We start from the raw sequence: 19,603 nt of genomic DNA, 5'->3' as shown, positions 1-19,603 counted from the left end.
GGAATGAGAAGTATAATCAGAATAGCTCATATGATTTCCTATAGGAAACACAACCTAACTTTTCATTGCAGTAATATTTTCTGTTTTAAGGGTAAAAAAGACTAAGACATTAAATACCTAAGACATTATACAAATATAAGTAGTTGAAAACATTATGTACTAATTAAAATCTCCAAGCATCTGTCCAGTGACCCAAATTCTGCCTGCCTTCTCCTTTCAGAGAAGGATATTTACACTGTGGGACTTGTTCTCCTTTGAGGTAAAAGCTAAGAAAAAGACTGTGTTTGTTTGAACGTCTTACTGTGAATGGTACATATGAGCACAAACTAAAACATGATCTTTTTTTCTCCGAGTAAGTAGGAGCTGCTTATGAAAGTTTATGGGAAACTTCATGAGGTTCATGCTGTGAAAGCTGGTATTTGGCACTTTGTACTTCAAATCAGAAAACAACTTATGAAGATGTATAGTATTAAAATTTGTGTGTGATGTGTCCCAGTGTTTTTTATTTTGGGCCTTGCTTGAACTTTGAAGTGATTGCTTGAGAAAGTTTTATCATCCTGTATTAGGGAGTGTAAGGGAGACATTTGCTTACATGTTTTCACTCACTGTCCATTTGCTGAATTATTTGATACAGATTTCACTAAACTCAGACCTCAGTATAGGTTGTTATAATTTCTCTTAATTGTAAATATATGTATATATTTAATCTCTGACATTCAACTTCGGTATAAATTCAGTTTGTGTTGTATACTTTTGAAGAAGTTGCTAAGTGAGATCTAGTTAGTTAGCAGGTAAGAGTTAGCAGCTAGCAGTTAGCTGGAGTGAAAAATGCATCTGGAGCCAGACTGTCAGTCAGTACATCTGCACAGGGCCATGCCAGCGAGGAGTGGGGCAGGGGACGGGATGACAAAGCACCCTGCATAAGCAACCTTATATGACAGTCTTTTCAAACCTTTCAAATTGTGTATTATAATTTAAGCTTGTATGTAAAATTTTGTAGGAGCCTGGAGCCAGCCTCTTGGCTATCTTATAGCAACAGGCTGTTCCCTATGAATGCCAGGATTCCTGCTGGGAAACAGGTTACTGGGCTGTGCTGAGTGGTAGCTTTCTTGGGGCACACACCTCTCCTCTGCAGTGTGCTCAGACCTTAGCCCAGCACCAGCATGACCAGGTAGCTGTGTAGCTGTATTCATGTGAGTTTGAGCCTAGGCTGAGAAACCTTTCCTTCAACCTGGCTTGGTCTTTTGTTTTCTGTTTCTTTTTTTCCCCTGTGTGTGGTATAGTGTTGACACAGGTGCACAACCCCTGGTTCTGGACGAGGTTGGTGCCTTGTGTACTGTGCTCTGTTATGTTAATCTCTTGGAGGTTTTTGTACCCCTATTTTTTTCTCACCCTCCAAGTCTTCTTACGTGGGTATTTTTGTATAAAAATGTAACTCAACTTTGATCCAAAGGAGTTTCAATTGCATAAAGGATATTTCTCCAAGTAGGTTATCTTGCACAAATCACTCGTAAGATATGCTTTTCTTATTAAAAAGAAGAATCAAGGTCACATCTGCATATGCTGTTTTGTTTTCCTCTTCATTTTATTTGCAACCTTTCTTATAGGTAAGGCTGTAGATAATCTTAGTGCCTGTACGTGCAAACATTTTTTACGTGGATGTATTGGTAAATACCTTTATGTATAGTGACTTGTGTAATTTTGTGTACCGCTATAGCTGTAATTCTGTTTGCTGGCTAGGAACACTCTTAAGTTTCTGGCTAGCAGTGTTGCTCTAGGCAACAATTTTTGATATAAACCCCCCTTTTATTGCACTACTATAAATTTCTTTCTACAATTCTGATTTCTTTTAATTAAGACTAGAAGTTCTTCTCTGTATGGATTTCTTTCCTTCCATTCTATAATACATATATTATGTAAGTATATATAGTTGTATATGAATACATGATCTGGAATTCTATGGGTTTCATTTCTGCTTTCTATGGAGTGATGGTTTCATCCCATCTAAGCACACATGTAATATTCTAGGTATACACATTAACTTCTTCCTTAAGATTTGTTTATTTTCCTTTCATTTTGTTTTATTCAACTTGCACATGCGGATTGGGAGGTAGACACTTTTTGATATGATACGCAACATCATCTATTAATCAATATCTCTGAAATAATGTGGGACTCTTACACTCAGGATAGTGTAGGACTGCTTAAAACCTATAAAAATTGAAAAAGTTTTCTAGTGTCCATCAGATGTCCCACAATATCTTGTGATCTTTGTAAAAAAAAATAAAAATTCTTAAGAATATTTGGGAAATCGTAATTCTAGAAATGAAAAGTAACTGGACAATTTCTCATTTTACATGCTGTTGTTCCAACAATTATAAAGGCTGTTCACATGTCACTTTCATGCAAAACTTTGAAGGTGACTTATTCAAGTAAGTTATTCTATTATACCACCACACGGTCGACATAAGAAACTAATCTCTGTTTCTGTTTAAGTTGACATTATCTTACTTATGTAGGACTCTGGGATTGCTGAACATGTTTTGTACTTATCTTTAATTTTTTTAGATGCATTCCCCATTTTTTAATTGAAAGATATGTTTATGCCAATATATTATTTATATCATTACTGTATGATTATCTGTATGATTTTAAGAATTTTTACTCACCTGTAGTCTAAGTTACAGCAAGATTCTTCTGAGGACTGATGAAAGTTATGTGAGTCAAAATATTAGTATGAAGTTAGATTATTTATTTTTTTTACTTAAGTTGGAAAATTAAAAACATTCAGGGCAACATACCCTATAAGCATAAGATGCAGCTTGTAGTGAGGGAACTGTAGTATTTTAAAGCTTTGATTTTTGTTCTTAACTGTTACTCTGGTTCTGTGGCTTGTTCTGAGCTAGCCAGAGATGATCCTTTGTCCCATTTCAAGCTGCTACTGTCACAAGAAGCTGTTGCCGGTATTTTAAACAAGTAAATTACTAAAAATAACTCCTGAAGTGCCATGTCATCTTCAAGAGAAGGACATTCATTTATTGATATGTAAGATGCCTTGTGTCTGGGCCTCATCAGCTCTGGAGGTGCAGAGCATGTGTTTCCCAGGCTTTCCTCCTGAACCAAGAGTACATTGTATCCCTCACGGATAGTTGTTCACCAGGGTGGTCTGTCAAACAGGAGCTTGGCAATTTTACCTCAGGAAGTCCACCATCGCCTTAATGGTTTTCAAGCTGTATGAGTCCATGTGCCATCCAGTCTGCTTCCAACTGGTTGCTGTCTGAGAAGGGTGGGAGAGTACTGCTTGCAGTGAGGGGTCATGGGACAATCAGCTGTGCCAGGCTACTAAAAGGACATCTATATCCATTTAGTCTCTTAAGGAGGAGGCTTGTGACCCTTACAAGCAGAAGAGGGTATTGCTTTGTCTTTTTCCATTACCAAGGATCCCTCGTGCCACAGATTTTGCTTTCTCAGAAGCACCTGCTTTGCATGGTTATCACCAAGTTGCTGCTGCTAGGCACGTGGGAGTTTGCCGGCTCCTTGTCTGAGTGAGCTCTCCATAAAACTGAGGAAATTGTTAGAGATATGAGCAAGATGTCTCGCATGTTCCTTCTGCCAGATACATGAAGGGCTGCCTGCCCCTGTTTCTCTGGCTTGATAGTTTGGAAGAAAGGCAAGTTGGCTGGCATATCCACTGTGGCAGGCTCACGTGTGGAAAAATGCTGGACAGATGCGACTCTGTACACTCTGGTTCCCTTAAAGGATGCCTTGCAGCTGTTTTCCTAATGACCTGAGGGTTAAGTGGGATTAAGGAAAAACTAATGACAAGGGCTTTTCCAGGTCCTTTGTCCAGTTCAGGGAATCCAAGTCTTCTGCTGTGTCAAGTTGAACAAGCAATACAAGGGAAAAAGTGGTGGCATTGGGTTTTTTTGTGGGAAGTGGCTAAAATACTCAAAGGGTGACTGTGTTACTTTGGATATCTGCTGGTGACCTCCAGTGGAAGAAAGCCTAGCTGTTGGCTGGAGGTGCAGTGCTGAGGTGATGCTGATTTCCTTTCCATGGATGTAGACCCATCACTGTTTCTGAACAAAGAATTATTCTCTGCTGTGGCCACAGAGAGTGGTGATTTGCACTGGGCTGGTGGCGTTTTCAGTTGTGCATCTAGTTGACTCTGCTCAATGTTATCACACAGTCCTCTCGACAGTCCTGGTAGCTGGAGTTTTCCCATGTAGTGTGTCCTAGTAAACAGAGATGCCTTTCCCTTTCCCCTGAATTGGACTGCAGGTACAACAGGCTGGCTACCTTACTGCTTGTGCTCTCTTTGGAGGGGTCTGCCTGTGATGATGGCTCTGGAGATCCCAGGGTCTGGCACATGGTTGTTTTGGGGTGTAGATGTAGGCTGCTCTGAGAAGGGTGCTCAAAGTGCAGTGTCTGCCTCTTGTGAATTACTGTGAAGGGTGGGGTGGCCTGGAGGTGTTGTCCTTGGGGGCATCCCCCTCAGGTGCTCCGAGGTTGCGCTGGTGTGAAGCCTGTGTGAACAGAGAAGGAATTGGAGCCAAAGAGCGTTACTGTGGCTGGCACTCTGGGGGAAGAGCTGGCTTCAGTGTATTACGTCACTGTTTAAAACAATAGGATGTATACTTGGTAATAAAAGTCATATTTATTCTGAGAGGGCATTGTACAAGTCATTATAACTGATTTACTTCCAAGTGAGGTGTCACGAAACAGCGAAAAAGGGAAAATGAGGTCAGTTGCCTAGAGGACACAGTCAACGAAAATATCCCTAAATTCCTTACTTTCAAAGAGGGAGGAGATCTGAGCACCTTCAGTGAAAACACCTGACAAGGGTGGCAGAAGCTGTAAAGTATACAGAAAATTGAGAAAATAGTATAATTTGGGTATATGGGTATTTGTCTTTCTTTAAAAGTCTTCTTTTCATCTTTATGTTAAAATGTGTTGTAAATTTCCTGTTAGTTTCTACTTCCCTTGCCATTGCTCTGTTGACTTACATTGTAGGTTTTAAACCCTTTTGTTGCTGACAAGTGTATGATTCCGTATCTGTGTCAGTCTGTCAGCATTGCATAGTCTTTGTAAATGTAAGGCTTTGTCCCAGGTGCCTTATTTTGGCAAAGGAATTATTCTTTTATCCTCTGAGATAGAATTGGGTACTTATACAATCAAATATTTCTTGTCTCCAAAGAAACTTAAGATTGCAAGTGTGCATTTTCAGTGCAGAAAATATTAAGGCGGCGTTTACTTTTAATACCTCTGGTAGGAAGGGGGTCAACTGCGTCACCCTGCCTGAGCTCAAAGGATGTATTTGTCACCTGGCTCAGGCCCAGAGATTTTCAGTCCCTTCATTGCCTCCCCAAAACTGTTGGTACGTGCTGGTTCCCTAGTTTTTAGGGTGTGTTAGGGGAGTGCCTCAGAGCTGGAAAGCCAGCAGGGACCTGCCCGGCGTGGCGAGTTAACATGAGGGTTGGGGATGGGGCAGAGTAGTCAGACAGTGCAGCCTGGGAGCTGGGAGTGAAGGACTTCTGGGGTGCCCTGCAGCTTCTGCTCTCGTGTGCCTCACACGTTGTTCCCTTCGTGTCTAGAAACGTCTCTGCTCTGTGCACCCAGGTCAGGCCTGTTCAGGCTGTGTTTCTTTCCTCCCTCCCCTTCCCACCAAATTGTAGGCTTAGGTCACTGTCATAATATGATGTTTTCAAATTAATTAAAAAATGGAGTGTTCATATGTGACTTAATAGTGCATGCAGCAAATGTTTTTTTTTTTCCCCTGTGTACATATGATACTGTATAAAAACATATGGTATTAATTTGTAGAAGATGGGTCTCATAATGGGAGGTACAGATGTCTAGTTTGCGGAGCTTGGTCCCGTAAATAAAAATCATGGATAGTAATACTTCAGAGTGCATAACATTGCTCTTGTTCTGTACACGGTGTGTGCACATATGGCAAAAGAAAATAGGAATTTTTATTTATAAAAGCGTCTGCCTATGGATTGTGCCTTATTTCAGGTTTGATGTGTATATGCCAAGCACTGCATTTCATTTTCCTTGATTATTATTGGGGTCTGTAATCGTAGCTACTTAGTGTTATGGGTAAGTGCTGTTTCTGCCGTGTTTACACAAAGGAATACGTCTAAAGTTGAAGTCAGCAATTTAACCTCTAGATACATGGGGAAAGTTAAAAGAGTACAATGTCATTTTTATTTGCATTTTTTGCTGGCAGTTAACCCTCTACTGAAGTGTTTTGTTTGGGAATGCAGTGTAAGAGTTATGGCTAATATTAGTCATGCAATAATTTTAAAAAGGCAGATTGATGTTACTTTATATAACTGATTGACATCTTCCAAAATAGACTGATACCTTTTTAGAACAATAATCATGGAGAACATTATCAGCTGCAAAACCATAGGTGGCACCTATATGTTGATTTAGAAACTGGTATCTCGCATGTTTTTAACATGCTGGTCAAGAAGGGGGTGTTCATTAGGAAGGAAAACAGGATTTTTCTGAATAATTTCTATTAAGAATTATCATCTAAATCATTTATACATCTAAAAAGTGACAGGTTTTTCCTTTTTTTTTTTTTTTTTTACTTACTACCACCATTTAATGTTTAAATCCCAGAATTCTCACAGGCCCTGCCTGCATCCTCTTTTTGGTGAGTGTAATTTAAACTCAAGTTGGTAAGAGCTCTTTTTGTCTTTCTGTTTCCGTACTTCTGGAAAAAAAATTTTTCTTACTTTAGAAGCAGCACATTTTTTTTCAGCTGCAGAGCAAGCGGTGACTGTCAGCCTTCCCTTTCTGACCAGTCTTGAACATTTCCTCTTGCCTGCTTAAAACATGACAACAGTCTTCCATGACTGTGTAAGTTTTGATGAACTCGCTGCCCATGTACCCACATGGAAAGGAGTCTGCTTACACCAAAAAAAGAATGAGGTCTAAGAGTAAAGAACAAAAACGTGTGATGCTGTTAGTGGAAATGAGAAACAAGGATTACATGTATAAAATTGTGATCAACTAATAATAAAATACATATGGGATGTTTTTTTAGGGTTTGTTTTAAATTTTGAACAGTTGTTCCTATTAAATGATTGGTATTTAATTTGCATGTTTTGTTTACTTTTTCTTATTTTCCAGTGTTTGGGTTTTTTTCTGGTTTTCCCCCTATTGTTTGGTTTGTATTATATTCTCTTTGTTTTTCCCCTCTCCTGGAACAAAACAAAACCCCTTTTAAATCCTTACCATTGAAGTTTGTGTTGTTTGGGTTTTTTTTTATTCAAGTCCTGATGGACAGGTGGCATGGTAGTGAACGCTATGGTAGGCTAGCTTCCAAACTTGCACATGAACTCATCTGTATATTCAGATCGGTAGCTGTACATCTGTATACTTAATTTGTAAGTGAAGGGACATACCTATGCGTGCAAGTAAAGCTTTGCAGGGAGCTTGGTTGAAAAAAATACATGTTTTTATCTCTTTTCTGCTGATGTTCAGAAAACAGAAGTGGTAGCAAAGGGAGAGAGGGAAGGAGAGAATCTGTGGTCCCGAGTTGCTTCCTGCTTGCTTGGTTGTCTACTGACATTTAAAAACTACCAGAAATACAAGGAGGGGAGGGAATATATTAATGTAATTCTGTTTTATTTAGTGGGGTTCCTGCTGGGTCGTAGGACACCATGCCTTTGGAAGTGCTTGTTAGCGTATGTAATAGAGAGGGCTGCAGACAGTTCAGTTGTTACACCCCAGGAACCAGTATTTCCCAGGACTATTTGCTTAGAAGAAGGAATTTGGTAGGAAAGGAGACGTTGCAACGGCTCACGGCTTTAGCAGTTGCCCTTGAAGATAAAAAGTAAGAATTGTGACTGGGTGTCCTTTTCAGTCTCTTTTCTTTTGCTGAGGTGACAATGGAATTTGCTGCTGCCCTCTTTGTGGGGTGGGTGTGTGGGGAGGGCATGTGAAGCAAACAGCTGGATCAGGGCAGAGCTGCATTGCCCTCCGTCTCTGCCATGGCACACTCTGCCTGGCTTCTATAGAGGAGTTCCTCAAAAGCAGGTTTGCCTCATGTGTGGAGACACATGCAACGACATTGTGTTAGCTCCTCTGAGAGAAGGTGAAATCCCAGCGCCCACCTTTGAAGCTGGTTGCAAACACCTCCTTCCTCATGCTGAGCCCGAACTAAACCCAGATGGTCCGTCCCTTGCAGTATCCTTGAGGCCTCCCTCTCTCCTACCCCCTTGCCTTCAAGGATGCTTCTTAACAGCATCCTCTCTGACAGTTTGCTTCTGAACAGACCTGTATCCCTCAGTATACTTGAGTGCTGGCCCACCTTGTGCAGTGCTGCTCTCCTCAGCCCTTTCTGCTTCTTCCTTACCCTCTCTCGTCCAGCTTCTGCGAAAGCACCCTTATCTACTTTGTCTTACTGGGTCTTTGTTAGTGGTTTGTTTGGACAATGAAAACATCTTTAGACTCCTGCATGGATTTCCTTGCCTGCTGTTTGGGAATGCTCAAATTGTTTTATGATTTATTCTGAATGTAAGGATTATACTGTAATAAATTGACTATGAATGCGTGCCAATTTCCTTCAAGCATAAGCAAAATTACTGAATTGTGCTGTAGGCCTTATATTTGCAAGTAACAGGGTTATAGGTCTACCTAATAGGTCCTTTAACATGGTAAGAGCTAATGTTCTTAGAGAGCTAATTGCCTTTAGAGGCACAGAAGTGACTCCAATATAATTTCATGGCTGTAACTGTACTTTACTAGATGGTCCTGGTATTTCCCAGGATAGCTTAAATCGGGCTTTGTGGCCATGCTTATTTTTTTCCACTGTGAAAAGAAAAATAAATTATTTAAATCTTTCCTCTCTGTGCCTCTCAATAATGGAATTACAAATACTGTATCTATTTCACTTCCTGGTTTATTCTCTTTGATATTTGTGGAGCCTGAAGTAATCTCACACGGGCTTTATTCTCTTCTTCGGGAGAAGATTAGTTCCAGTGGTTCTCTTAGAAGATTACAGAAAAAGTGTACTTTTAAAATGTGTATGATGTGTTCAAATATTTTCCCAATAAGCAGCATGAGGGTTGTTACAGAGAACATATTTTGCATACACTTTTGTAATTGATATGAATTGTAGAGAATGAAAAGAATCAAAATTGCAGAGGAGAACCTCTGTGTCCATATGAAGCCAGGTAATACAGAAGGCATTTGGAAGGAGTGAGAAAGGCAGATCAACTGACCAAGGGTCAGAGCCAAACATGTGACAAAGGAGATTCGAGTTGAGGCCATTCCTTTCCTTATTTTCCTAGCTGTGGGCAATATGTTTTCTTTAAAACTAGAGCTTTAAACACAATTAGGGTTGTATGTAAGGAAAATATACTGGGTGTCTGTTGAGTTTGGAGACTGACTTCTGTTTTCACTCGGTGGGACCTGAGGTTCTGTAAGCAATTCCAGTTCTTCCAAAAGTCTGCACTAGTTGCAAACCTGCTTTTAACGTGATGCCACTTGTGTGATTGTACCTGTACAGGTCACCCGGGTTCCCTCGGCCCCTCGTTCTCCCCTCTGTTGGATTTTGCACTCCCAGGAATAGCTGTTTCTCTTTCTAAAATGTATGCTTTTGAACCAGAAATTTTTATGTGTGGGCAAAAAATACGAATGTGTCTTCAAAGCCTTTGTGAGTCTTCATTCAAGTTGTATGAGAATTAAAAGGGTCAGAATGGCAGGACCTGAGACAAAAAGGTATACTTCATTTTGTCAATACAGAAGTAAAACCCAAACTGATTTCTTCTGATACTTCTCAGTTTAGCTAATTGTTATAATTCTATTCCAAGTCTGATAATGTGTGATGTTCTATTTAAAGCTCCGAATCTGAGTCCATGAGACTCACCTTTCTCTAAAAGAAATAAGCAGGCTTCTGTATTTTATTGTTGGAGAATGAAGATAAAAGCATGCATTGAGTTGAACAGCTCAGATGCTGGAATGCAGCAGTCCCCCCAAAACCAAGAAAACACAACTAGTGCAGTCATTTTGTGGGGGACAGGCTTCCTGGCTGCAGTCATCAATCCTGAATTCTTTCTCGGTTTGTGTGGAGTGGAACAAGATCGTGTTTATTCTGAAACAGTCTGGGATGGCATATCAAACAACTCTTTTTGCAAATGTTCAATAGTATGTAAGTTATGGTTCTAACACTTTTTTTGATAATAAATCATTTCACATCATCAATCATACACAGAGGCCAATGATCTATACCATCATTTTAGATAAGGTGTGTATGTGTATCAGTTTACTATAATTATAATTTATCTAATAGGAAGTAGAAAATAGGTAGAGTCTAAATGGCTGTGTAGGAACCTGAGGTCCTATTAAAGGAAATGTCATGAAATATTTTAATCTTCTTAGAAGTGCTGCATATAGTTCAGGCAGATTAAGTTTTGGCATCATATCTGTAATCTCCCATTTCTGGTGCAGTGGATTAGAATATTAAGTGTAATAGTCTGTGTCATTGCCATAATTTCCTTCCTGTTTTCTTCAGTTACAGGTTGGGGTTGGGAAAGGAGGAAGGTCATGGTCACCAAGGTAAAAAAAAATCTTATGCAAACAGTAATGTGGATGTGGCTGGAAGCAGTACAGTATGTATATATATGTATATATACTTTTTACACTTATATGTATACTTTTTAGGCTTACAGTCCGGCAGCCCTAACTTCGGCCTGCTTTGCATTTATTATTCATGGCGGGGCTTAAAATGCCAGTTTGTGGGGTTTTCTGTGTTTTGTTTTTTCTGGTTGTTTTTTTGTGGGTTGGGGTTTTTTTTTGGTTTTGTTTTTTTAATCTCCAGAGCAGTTTTGAGCAGGTATTAACAGCAGCTGATGGTATTACAAAAAATCCTAAGAGACCTGATTCTCTTTGCTCAGCCTTTTTTATGCTCATTTAGAAAGCGAGTACTGTTTTATATCCTCTCTGCAATCACTTTGTACTCTGTCTTTGGAAGGAGAACAGAGCTTTGCCTCAGTTCCTACTCCTCTGGCTTTTCTTTGGAGCTTAAGGCGGATTTGGGCAAGTTTGATTGCAATTGACATTCAAAATGTCCCATAAGGTCACAGAGCAGCCAAAATAAAACTCTGAGTTGGGAGGGAAGGGGTGCTAAGTGTGTCAGTTCACCAAAAATACTGGAAATTATGTTGATTCATTACTGTTATCTTTGCATGTACTGTATGACACTCTTGAAAAGTCTGAGTTGCAGGAGAGTTTGCAGTCAGTCATGGAAAGAATAAAGTATAGAAAAGGTAGAAAGGAAAGGATGCAGTTGTTGCAACGAGTAACAAGATTTAAGAGCTAGAATGAAAAGCAGAAGTACAAGCCCAGACTGAAGTTTCTCTAATGCCTTCTAAAAGCACTTTGATAGGGGTGAGAAATATTTTTACATTTTTCTGGAGACCAAATGTCCAGACTTGGGTCTTGGTAGGTACTGCTCAGGGTTACCTGCTGCTTGTGAAAGACAGTGATATTGGCTCCTGTTTGACAGGAGGTTTTAGCTATCAATGAAATAGAAAGAATCTTCTTAATATGTTAAACCATATAAAAAGATGAAGACATTTACATTTTTGAAAAAATAATTTAACTTCAGTTGGGTAGTGTCACTGTGGCTTTATGCAAAATCCAGTTACTTTAGGACAACCTGCTTTGATGGGCACATCAGTTACCATTTGATATTTTTTAACAGGAGACTTCGAAAGATGCTCAAAGCTGCACTGCAAAATACTGGATACTGCGCAAAGGGGTAGAGTGACAGAAAGAAATTTCTTAACATTAGGTTAAACCATTAGAATAGGTGATACGGTAATAAAAATTCTTGATTTAACACATCCTTGGAATCAAGGCCTTGCATTATCTTCGTGTCTGATCTTTGGGATGCAGCTTTGCCTAGAAACTGAAAGATCAGGATGCCCTTCTGTAGGCGCTGTGGCTATAGGAAGGTCTGGCAATCACTTCCCAGGCCAGTGTCCCAGCCAAGAACAGGGAGCTCAAGCCAGGCAACTGCTGTAGCCATTAGATTAGAGCTTTCTTGGTTAATTCAGTTAAGAAGTCTTAGCACCTTGCAGTGCTACTTGGCTTTTTGAAAGGAGGGGGGAGGGATGGGGGAGCTTTGGGGCTTAGGAGCTTTACTTATTCCCACACTTCTGTAGCTCAGCCTTCAGGTTGAGAAAAGGGACAGGAGACCACATTGTTTCCTTCTCCTTATCTTTTTAGTTGTTTAGATTTGAAAGGACTTGAGAAGTCCTGTATTTATATTTAAGAGCACAGCATCTCATGGATGTGATTGCATAGTAAATAGTTTTCAAAATGGGCCACAGTACCCATAGGCATTTTTTAGTTGTTTAGATCTAGTTAGACGTTGCACAAACTTAAAATTACTTACTCGAATTACTGCTTAACTTTGTAACTCCTATGTCAACAAGATAATTCTGTTTTGAGGGTGCTACTCTATTTATAGCCGCAGTGCTGGAGTCTGTCACAAACCCACAACAGCAGAGTTCCTTTTATCTGCCTTGCAGTTGCTATGGGTCAGATCTCGATCTTTAATGCTCTCTGGTCCAATGGTGAAAGACTCCAGACATGTGAGAATTGTTCTTGTTTCTGTCACTGATTTGCACCATGAATTTGGACACCATGCTTCACCTCTCTGGGAAATACCCACCTCCCCCCTTTTTTTTTTTTGTCCCCTCTTACAGCCTTTGAGTATCTTGTTTCTCAGGTTGTTAACACACCTAACCATGTGTTGGTGTGATGCTCAGAGTCAGTGAGCCCTAGTGTCAGCTGAGGTATGGCTGCAATAATACTACCATATAGCTTTTATGTAAATGGCCAAACATACACTGGCTTTGGGAGTGATAACTCCCTTTGCACGGGCATTTCAGGAGCTGCTCCTGTAATGTAGCTGTAGTCGGGTATGTTTTTGTCATTTTATATAACTCTGGAAGTAAAATGTTAGTTTATTGGGGTGCCAGAGAGTGTATCTGTAGGGGCTGCAGTGCTCAGGACATTGCAGGTACAAGAACCCCAATAGCAATGGTTAATGGCCAGGATTACTTAAAGAAGCTTTTAAGGCCAAGCATACGAGGATTGTATTTTCAGCGTACAGCTTAAGGAGCTATAATAGTCCAGTTTGACAAGTAATTATATCACTTGATAATGCAGTGCTTTTCTGCACTGTTCTCAGTGCTGGAAATTGGCTGATACAAACAAATGTTTGTGAAACTTTTAGTCTTGTAGAACATTGAATTGGCTTTCAGTTTGGAACCTGTTTAAAGACAATATTTAAGACTCCCCATAGGCTTTGTTAGGCAGCTGTGGAAAAGGACCATATCTGTTTAACCCCAAAGAGTTGAATCCTAATTGAGGTTAAACCCAGTAATTAATCAGATGGCCTCTTCCCTTGTTCCACTCGTGACAGTTCTTATTCAGGAAAGATCCAGACCTGAATATTGATTTCCAAAATTTGGCAAAAGTGGGTGGAAAAAAGGACCCTGTACAGAAAATTTGTAGGCAAAAAAGGTGTTTCCTGCTCCTCCTTTTCACCTGTGTTTCGTCCATTGTTGCATTGTTTTTCAGGAAGAAGATAACAGATCATAGAGACTGGTATCTTTTTCCTTTACATTTGTACAGTATTTAGTAGCTGGACTTTATCCTTTCCTGGAGACGGTGAGCTCTCCTGCAATGATCCTGTTAGAGGAACTCCACTTCTCTTTCAGCAGTGTTAATCTATTATGTTCGGTTCAACAGTGTATTTATATTCTGTATTTTTTATGACCATGAACATCCTTGCATTTAGTATTTCTGCCTTTTGGTATATTTACACATCTAATATGTGCATACCCATATATATAGTATATAAGAATACCATACAGTTGTGATGTTTACACAGCGATGTAGAAGGATCATATTCAGATCCAAAATTAGTGGCTAGTGTTATAGAAATGACAAACATTATCTTCTTCTCATCACTCCCTGGTTTAAAACGCAACATAGTCCTTAATCCTTGAGTGATAAAAATAGAAGTAAGGGTAAAACTAGCTTTCTGCATACTGAATTTATTTGAACTGCCACTGAAAGTGCACCTTACTAACTGATTAATCTCTAGCTGCTGTAGTTTACACATGACAAGTATCAGTTATGAACTGCTAAAAAGGCACTGGAACAGACAGGGAGATTTAGATTTCACAGGAAGGAAAACAAGGAATAAAGACAACTGGACTACTATAAAGTAACTTATCGATGAAATCAAAATCAGGCTGACAGAACCTGAAAAAAATTACATTATTATGGTGCAAAACAGCAATTAATGCGATTAGTCATATTTTCTTACAGGCTGAGAAAGGCCACAGTTGGTCACAAAAGGAGAGGCTGAAGAAAATATTTGTGCACAGTTTTTATCATAGAGTCATAGAATGGTTTGGGTTGGAAGGGACCTTAAAGATCATCTAGTTCCAAACCACTTGCCATGGGCAGGGACACTGTCCACTAGAAGTACTCTTCCCTTAAGTACTTGCCACAACATGAAGCTCATCAGTGCTTAGTGAAATAACCAAATCTGGTTTCTTTCCTTGTAAATGTAACAAATGGTATTCATTAAAATAATTGTTTTTAATGGCTCCCCTCTGGAAGAGCCGGAATGCTTCGCTTTGCATCCTTGATGTTTCTAACAAATAAATGCATATCTAGTGGGTGGAACGAGAAGATTCACTGTGGTAAGAGACTGCAATAACTGCATTGAAGAATGGGGTTTATACCTGGGGGCTCGGTTTTGTACTGAGATAAAGAGGCAAAAATCTCATTGGCTGCAAAGGGTACTTGTCTGAGTATCAGAGGTCAGAACTGACTGTGTAATTTGGAAATGAGAGTATTGCACTGCTCCCTTTTAAGCTATCTGAAGAGTAAACTATTTACTAATGATTGGAAATAGATGTTAATAAGATTTTAATAGGGTTTGAGAGTGTTGTTAGTGAAGAGTTAATGGAAGTACGAGTTTTAGGGGGGGGGGGGACTGCTGGAGAATAAATTTACCATTTAGTAATCTGAAATGTTAAATGACTAGTGTTTGTTTGAAAATTACTTTAAGTGACTGTTTGTTAGCAGTAGCTTACATTTTCTGGGGGAGGAAAGGAGATCTTGTGAAATGCAGCTGCGTTTTTTGAATTTTAAATAGAAAAAATGAACAATTAAAAACTTTTAAGAATGTGCTGCAGAAGTAACATATTTTCTGAAACCACAGTAATAGCTTTTTTGTAATGAACTGTGCTTATTTCCTACCGATTAGTTTTTTTTGGAAAGCAGTCTTCTACAAAATTTTAAAGCTTCGAGTATGGGGTATTTGAAATACTTTTTTAAGATTTTTTTTTTATGTGTCTTTCTGTGAATGTGGGGTTAATTATTTTTAAAAACATATGTCTCCTCCAGATTTGTTTTAATATTATTACTAAGACTGATTGCTTGTTCCCACCTATACATTTTTATTGTGTGATATGCAACTAGGGCTTACTAAGCATATGTTTGGAGAAGGACTGAATTTAGTGGAAGGTCACAACAGAAATCCCATGTTGTTGGTCTTGTCAACAGATAATCTAAAAATAAAAATCTTAATTGACAACCTATTTTTTCCCTATGCTGTGAATTTTTTAGTTTATTCTTCTTTTCTCATCTACACCAACTTTATGGTATCAAGACTGTCCTCATTATCCTCAAAGGGTCTTTCTTGTTTGTGCCTCTTCGTGCACAGGGGTTCGTAGGAGTGACAGAGATGAGGATGCCTGGAGCCACCGCCGTGTGGATTATGCACCAAATACTGCTTCACCAGTGTCTTTCTCTGGTGGGGTATTCAAAGCAAGAAACGTTGAATCAAGTGAAGCGAAAATAAGATCTGACCCGCTCCGTCAGCTAAAGTTTTAGCTGTTCTCTCCCAGTCTGAGCCTCTCTCTGTCCTAGCCCATAGAAATGTGAATTGTGGATGTGGACAAATGCACGTGGCTTTGAAAGGTTTCGCAGTTCAAACAGAAACTGGGGATTGGGGGTTGATCGAGTCCCATGAGGCATGACAAGGAATTGGTGAGTGGAGTGGGAGCAGTGTGGCAGCAGCCTGTAGCCTTGGCTCCTGAGGAGCAGTTGGGGCTGCCAGCCGTGAATGGGCTTAAAGCAACATAGATTTTGAAGGAGAGATTTGCAGCAGAGCGACGAGGTTTTTTTGTCAATGTTTCTTGGAAGGTTCCCCTTGTCATTCGTGTCCTACTCTCTCTAAGGGCTTTTATGACGAGAAGCGACATTAGTGCCCACTCAAAGTTGGGAGTTGCTGTATTGATTCATTAATGAGAGATGGAAAGGTCAGGCTGGGAAGAGCCCCACAAGAAAAGCAGGTCAAGTAGACCAGGCCTGTACCCGGCGATTGAAGGGTAGGGCGCAGTCTCTGAGAGTTAATGGAGTGTTTTTATTGTACAGCAAATGCTCATAGGACCCTGAAAATGGCTTTGAGTCCTCTGTGCTGAGTATCAGCTGTGCATTTCAGGACACAGACTTCTCTTCCCTGAGACAGGACTTAGTCTGGGGAAGGTAACGAGCTGGCTTTTTTGGAATGACAGGAGGAGCACTGCCCTGGAAGCATGGCACAGAGCAATGGCCTGCTGCAGCATACCCCACGTTGCCCTACCAGAACCCCTCAAAGTGCATGCTTTTAACATATTCAGTCTGTTAGTTTTATCTTTTGCATGGTGTGCTGTGGTGGTTAAATTTCAGCTGAGGTGGGTCACTGAGAGCAGGTTGTTCGAAAGGTGAAAGGCCACTCAAGAGCTGCTGAGCAGGTCTGCAGGGTTAAACTGAGGGACGATAAGCTGAAATCTGACCTCACTTAGGCTGCAGTTCAAGTTCACAGAGTCTGTGAGAGGGACCCAGTCTGCTCTAAGCACCTTCAGCTGCAGGAGGAGGGAAGCCTGGGCAAGGTCTGGGAAGCCCAACCTGCTTGGCCATGCTCAGCACTGGGGATGCTTCTAATGCAGCGCCATGAACATCTTTCTGCAGCAATTAGTGTTGGATTCACAAGCAGCACAGGTCACACACACAGGACGTGACTGTCAGGAGAAGTTTAAGAACCGAGATAGCTACATGGAGAAATTGTATTTATTGGGTAACATGCACTACTACCAAGATGTTATTGCCATTGATGCAGAAGCTAAATACTCCTTTATATATTTCTTTTCCTGGGCTTTCAAATAAGAGGAGGTTAAGGAATGGTGTTGGGGTGCATATTAGCTTGGTAATTCATTGTCATTTATTAACTTGTACCTGGAGCAGAGAGGCAGGGCGGGTGGAAATTCACAGTCCTTCCGTAAGGCTCTTTACCTTTAAAGGCAAAGTCCATACAGTTAGTATTTCTTATCAGAGAATTAAGCATGTATGGTGTGAAAGGATTTGTGACTTGGACACACAAGGGGCTTATCTTCAGAGAGAAAGGTATGGCTTTTTTTACTTAGGGGCAGCTAACAAGCGTCAGTTGTCCCAAGATAAAACGTAAGGACGGGGTGCTTTTGTTTTAATTCTAGATAAACTTGCAAAGTCAGCCAAATGGGAGGATAGAACTTAATTTACTGCATTTACATTGTGATAAATCCACAATGCTTGATCTTTGATGTGTTTTTCTCTTGGAATAGGTGATACTTATTACTTAACCGCAAACCATGCCTTCTTTTTTAGAAAATGGAAACAAGTTCAGACATAAAGACATCTGAAGCTGTTCCTGAAATGTTAAGAACTTACTATTTTTTAATACAACGAAGATTTTTGATATACTGTCATAATAATAAGTACAGTAACTTAGTTTAGAAGGGGCCACTGGAGATCATCTTGTCCGATCTGCCCCCCACTCAAAGTAGGGCCAACTCTGAAGTTAGATCAGGTTGCTGCTCATGTAATCCACTGATAGTCTGAATCAGTTTGTGGCTTTTGTTTTGGTATATTCGACTGTGAAGGATGACCTGTAACTTCAATGACATCATTATAACCTTTGCACTTTTTAAGAGGAATTCTTTGCTAGGCCAGTGGTAATTTTTGCCAGTGACTTAATGAGGTCCAGATGAGACCTAGAGGTTTCAGCTTGTTGCTTTCTTTTTTCTAGTTGCAGCTATACTTAAAGATGAAAGATCCCTTTTGAAAGCCTTAGCAACATACATTTGGCAGGGTGAACCAAAACCTAGTAACATCAGACTATAAAAATGGTAAGCTTTCAGTCAAAGAGGAATCAAGATAGAAACAAATAGTGGCCTTTTATTAAACTCACCAGTTTACTTCCCAAACTGTAACTTCAGTAATTCTACTTTGTCCTTGCCCAGCTATAATTAAGGTCGTAGATACCAGACAAAATGTTAATTAAAAAAAAAAACGGGAATAGTAAAGGAAAAAAAGTAAGGGTACTGTCAAGCTATAAGAATTTACTCAGGCAGAAAGGCACTTCTGAAAAATTCGTTATGAACAGTGATGCTAGGAAGATATGTACCATGAAGTTTCTGGAACTGACTGTTGTGAGTTGAATTAGAGGTTTGGTGTAACTAGGATTACTAGAACTTGGATTCGTTATTTCATCTTTAATACAGACTCCTGTGCCATTCCAGATTAGGAGATACGTATAGCAGAAATATTAAATTAAAAATACTATTCCAGGTATTAAAAGTAATTTTTAATATCTTGGTTTGCTTCTTGACAGTAGTTTGCTTTGATGCTTTGACACAATTCATCACTATCTGCTTTCACAGATATAAATATATCCTGTATCTTAAAATGCTAACCAAGAATTGCTTTTTGGTTTATGTTTATAGCCGTCGGTCTGGCCAGTATACAATGAACCATGACCATTCCAAGAAGACCCCCGATGGAGCATCATTTGACCGCTCAGGATCCCAGGACTCCTTGGATGAACTGTCTATGGATGACTACTGGAAAGAACTTGAAAACATCCATGAAACAAGAGGAAATAATCATGAGGAACAAGTAGCACTTGTAGTGAAAGAGCCAGATGGTAATGAAGTCCGTTCTTGTGAATGATCATAACTTTACTGATTTACAGATTTTTCTTTAAGTCTTATTTCAAGAGATGGCACCCACCAAACACACTTAAATCAAAAAGGAGGTCACTCTGCTGAACATCTGCTTTGAAAATTCTGTTGCCTCTGATGCATATCGCCAGAAGCAGGCAGTGCCCTGAAGGAGAATTGTATTGGGGATAAGTAAAAGGCTGTTTTTCCTTTAAATGGTATTTGCAGAACATCAGAAAGTTGCCTGTACTTGCAAATCACAACAACTGAAGCTTTATTTGCAGTTTACTGTTAAACTAACTTACCCTTTCACTCTTTGTGTATATTGTTCATTATTGTAGCTATAGTGGATGGAAACCTCTCATGCTTTAGAAGACAAGCCAATGATTAACCGGTTTAAGTTTAGTGAGTAACTTTCTATGCTTGTAACTATTGTGACTGTTCAGTTTTATTATTTTTCCTTCTCAAAAGCATCGATTATTGGCCGTTCCTGAGGGCATGATCTTAGAAGAAGTTGGGCAATTTCTTTA

At 39.7% G+C, this 19,603-nt stretch overlaps 1 protein-coding gene across 6 annotated transcripts in view; it reads left to right on the top strand.

Annotated features, from left to right (window-relative positions):
* The window catches only part of ARHGAP18 (Rho GTPase activating protein 18), a 98,599-nt gene that overhangs the window by 38,650 nt on the left and 40,346 nt on the right, over window positions 1-19,603 (top strand). For all 6 annotated transcript variants that reach the window (XM_049801484.1, XM_049801480.1, XM_049801479.1 and 3 more), the window contains one exon: window positions 18,858-19,057. In XM_049801484.1, the coding sequence (XP_049657441.1) occupies window positions 18,880-19,057 (178 nt within the window). In that variant the 5' untranslated portion in view covers window positions 18,858-18,879. The remainder of the gene's footprint in view (window positions 1-18,857; window positions 19,058-19,603) is intronic.

The sequence above is a fragment of the Accipiter gentilis genome, chromosome 5 (genome assembly GCF_929443795.1).
Source record: "Accipiter gentilis chromosome 5, bAccGen1.1, whole genome shotgun sequence".
In the NCBI taxonomy this organism is placed as follows: domain Eukaryota; kingdom Metazoa; phylum Chordata; class Aves; order Accipitriformes; family Accipitridae; genus Astur; species Astur gentilis.
Note: the sequence above shows the minus strand (reverse complement) of the source record. Positions and strands in the feature narration are given on the sequence as shown.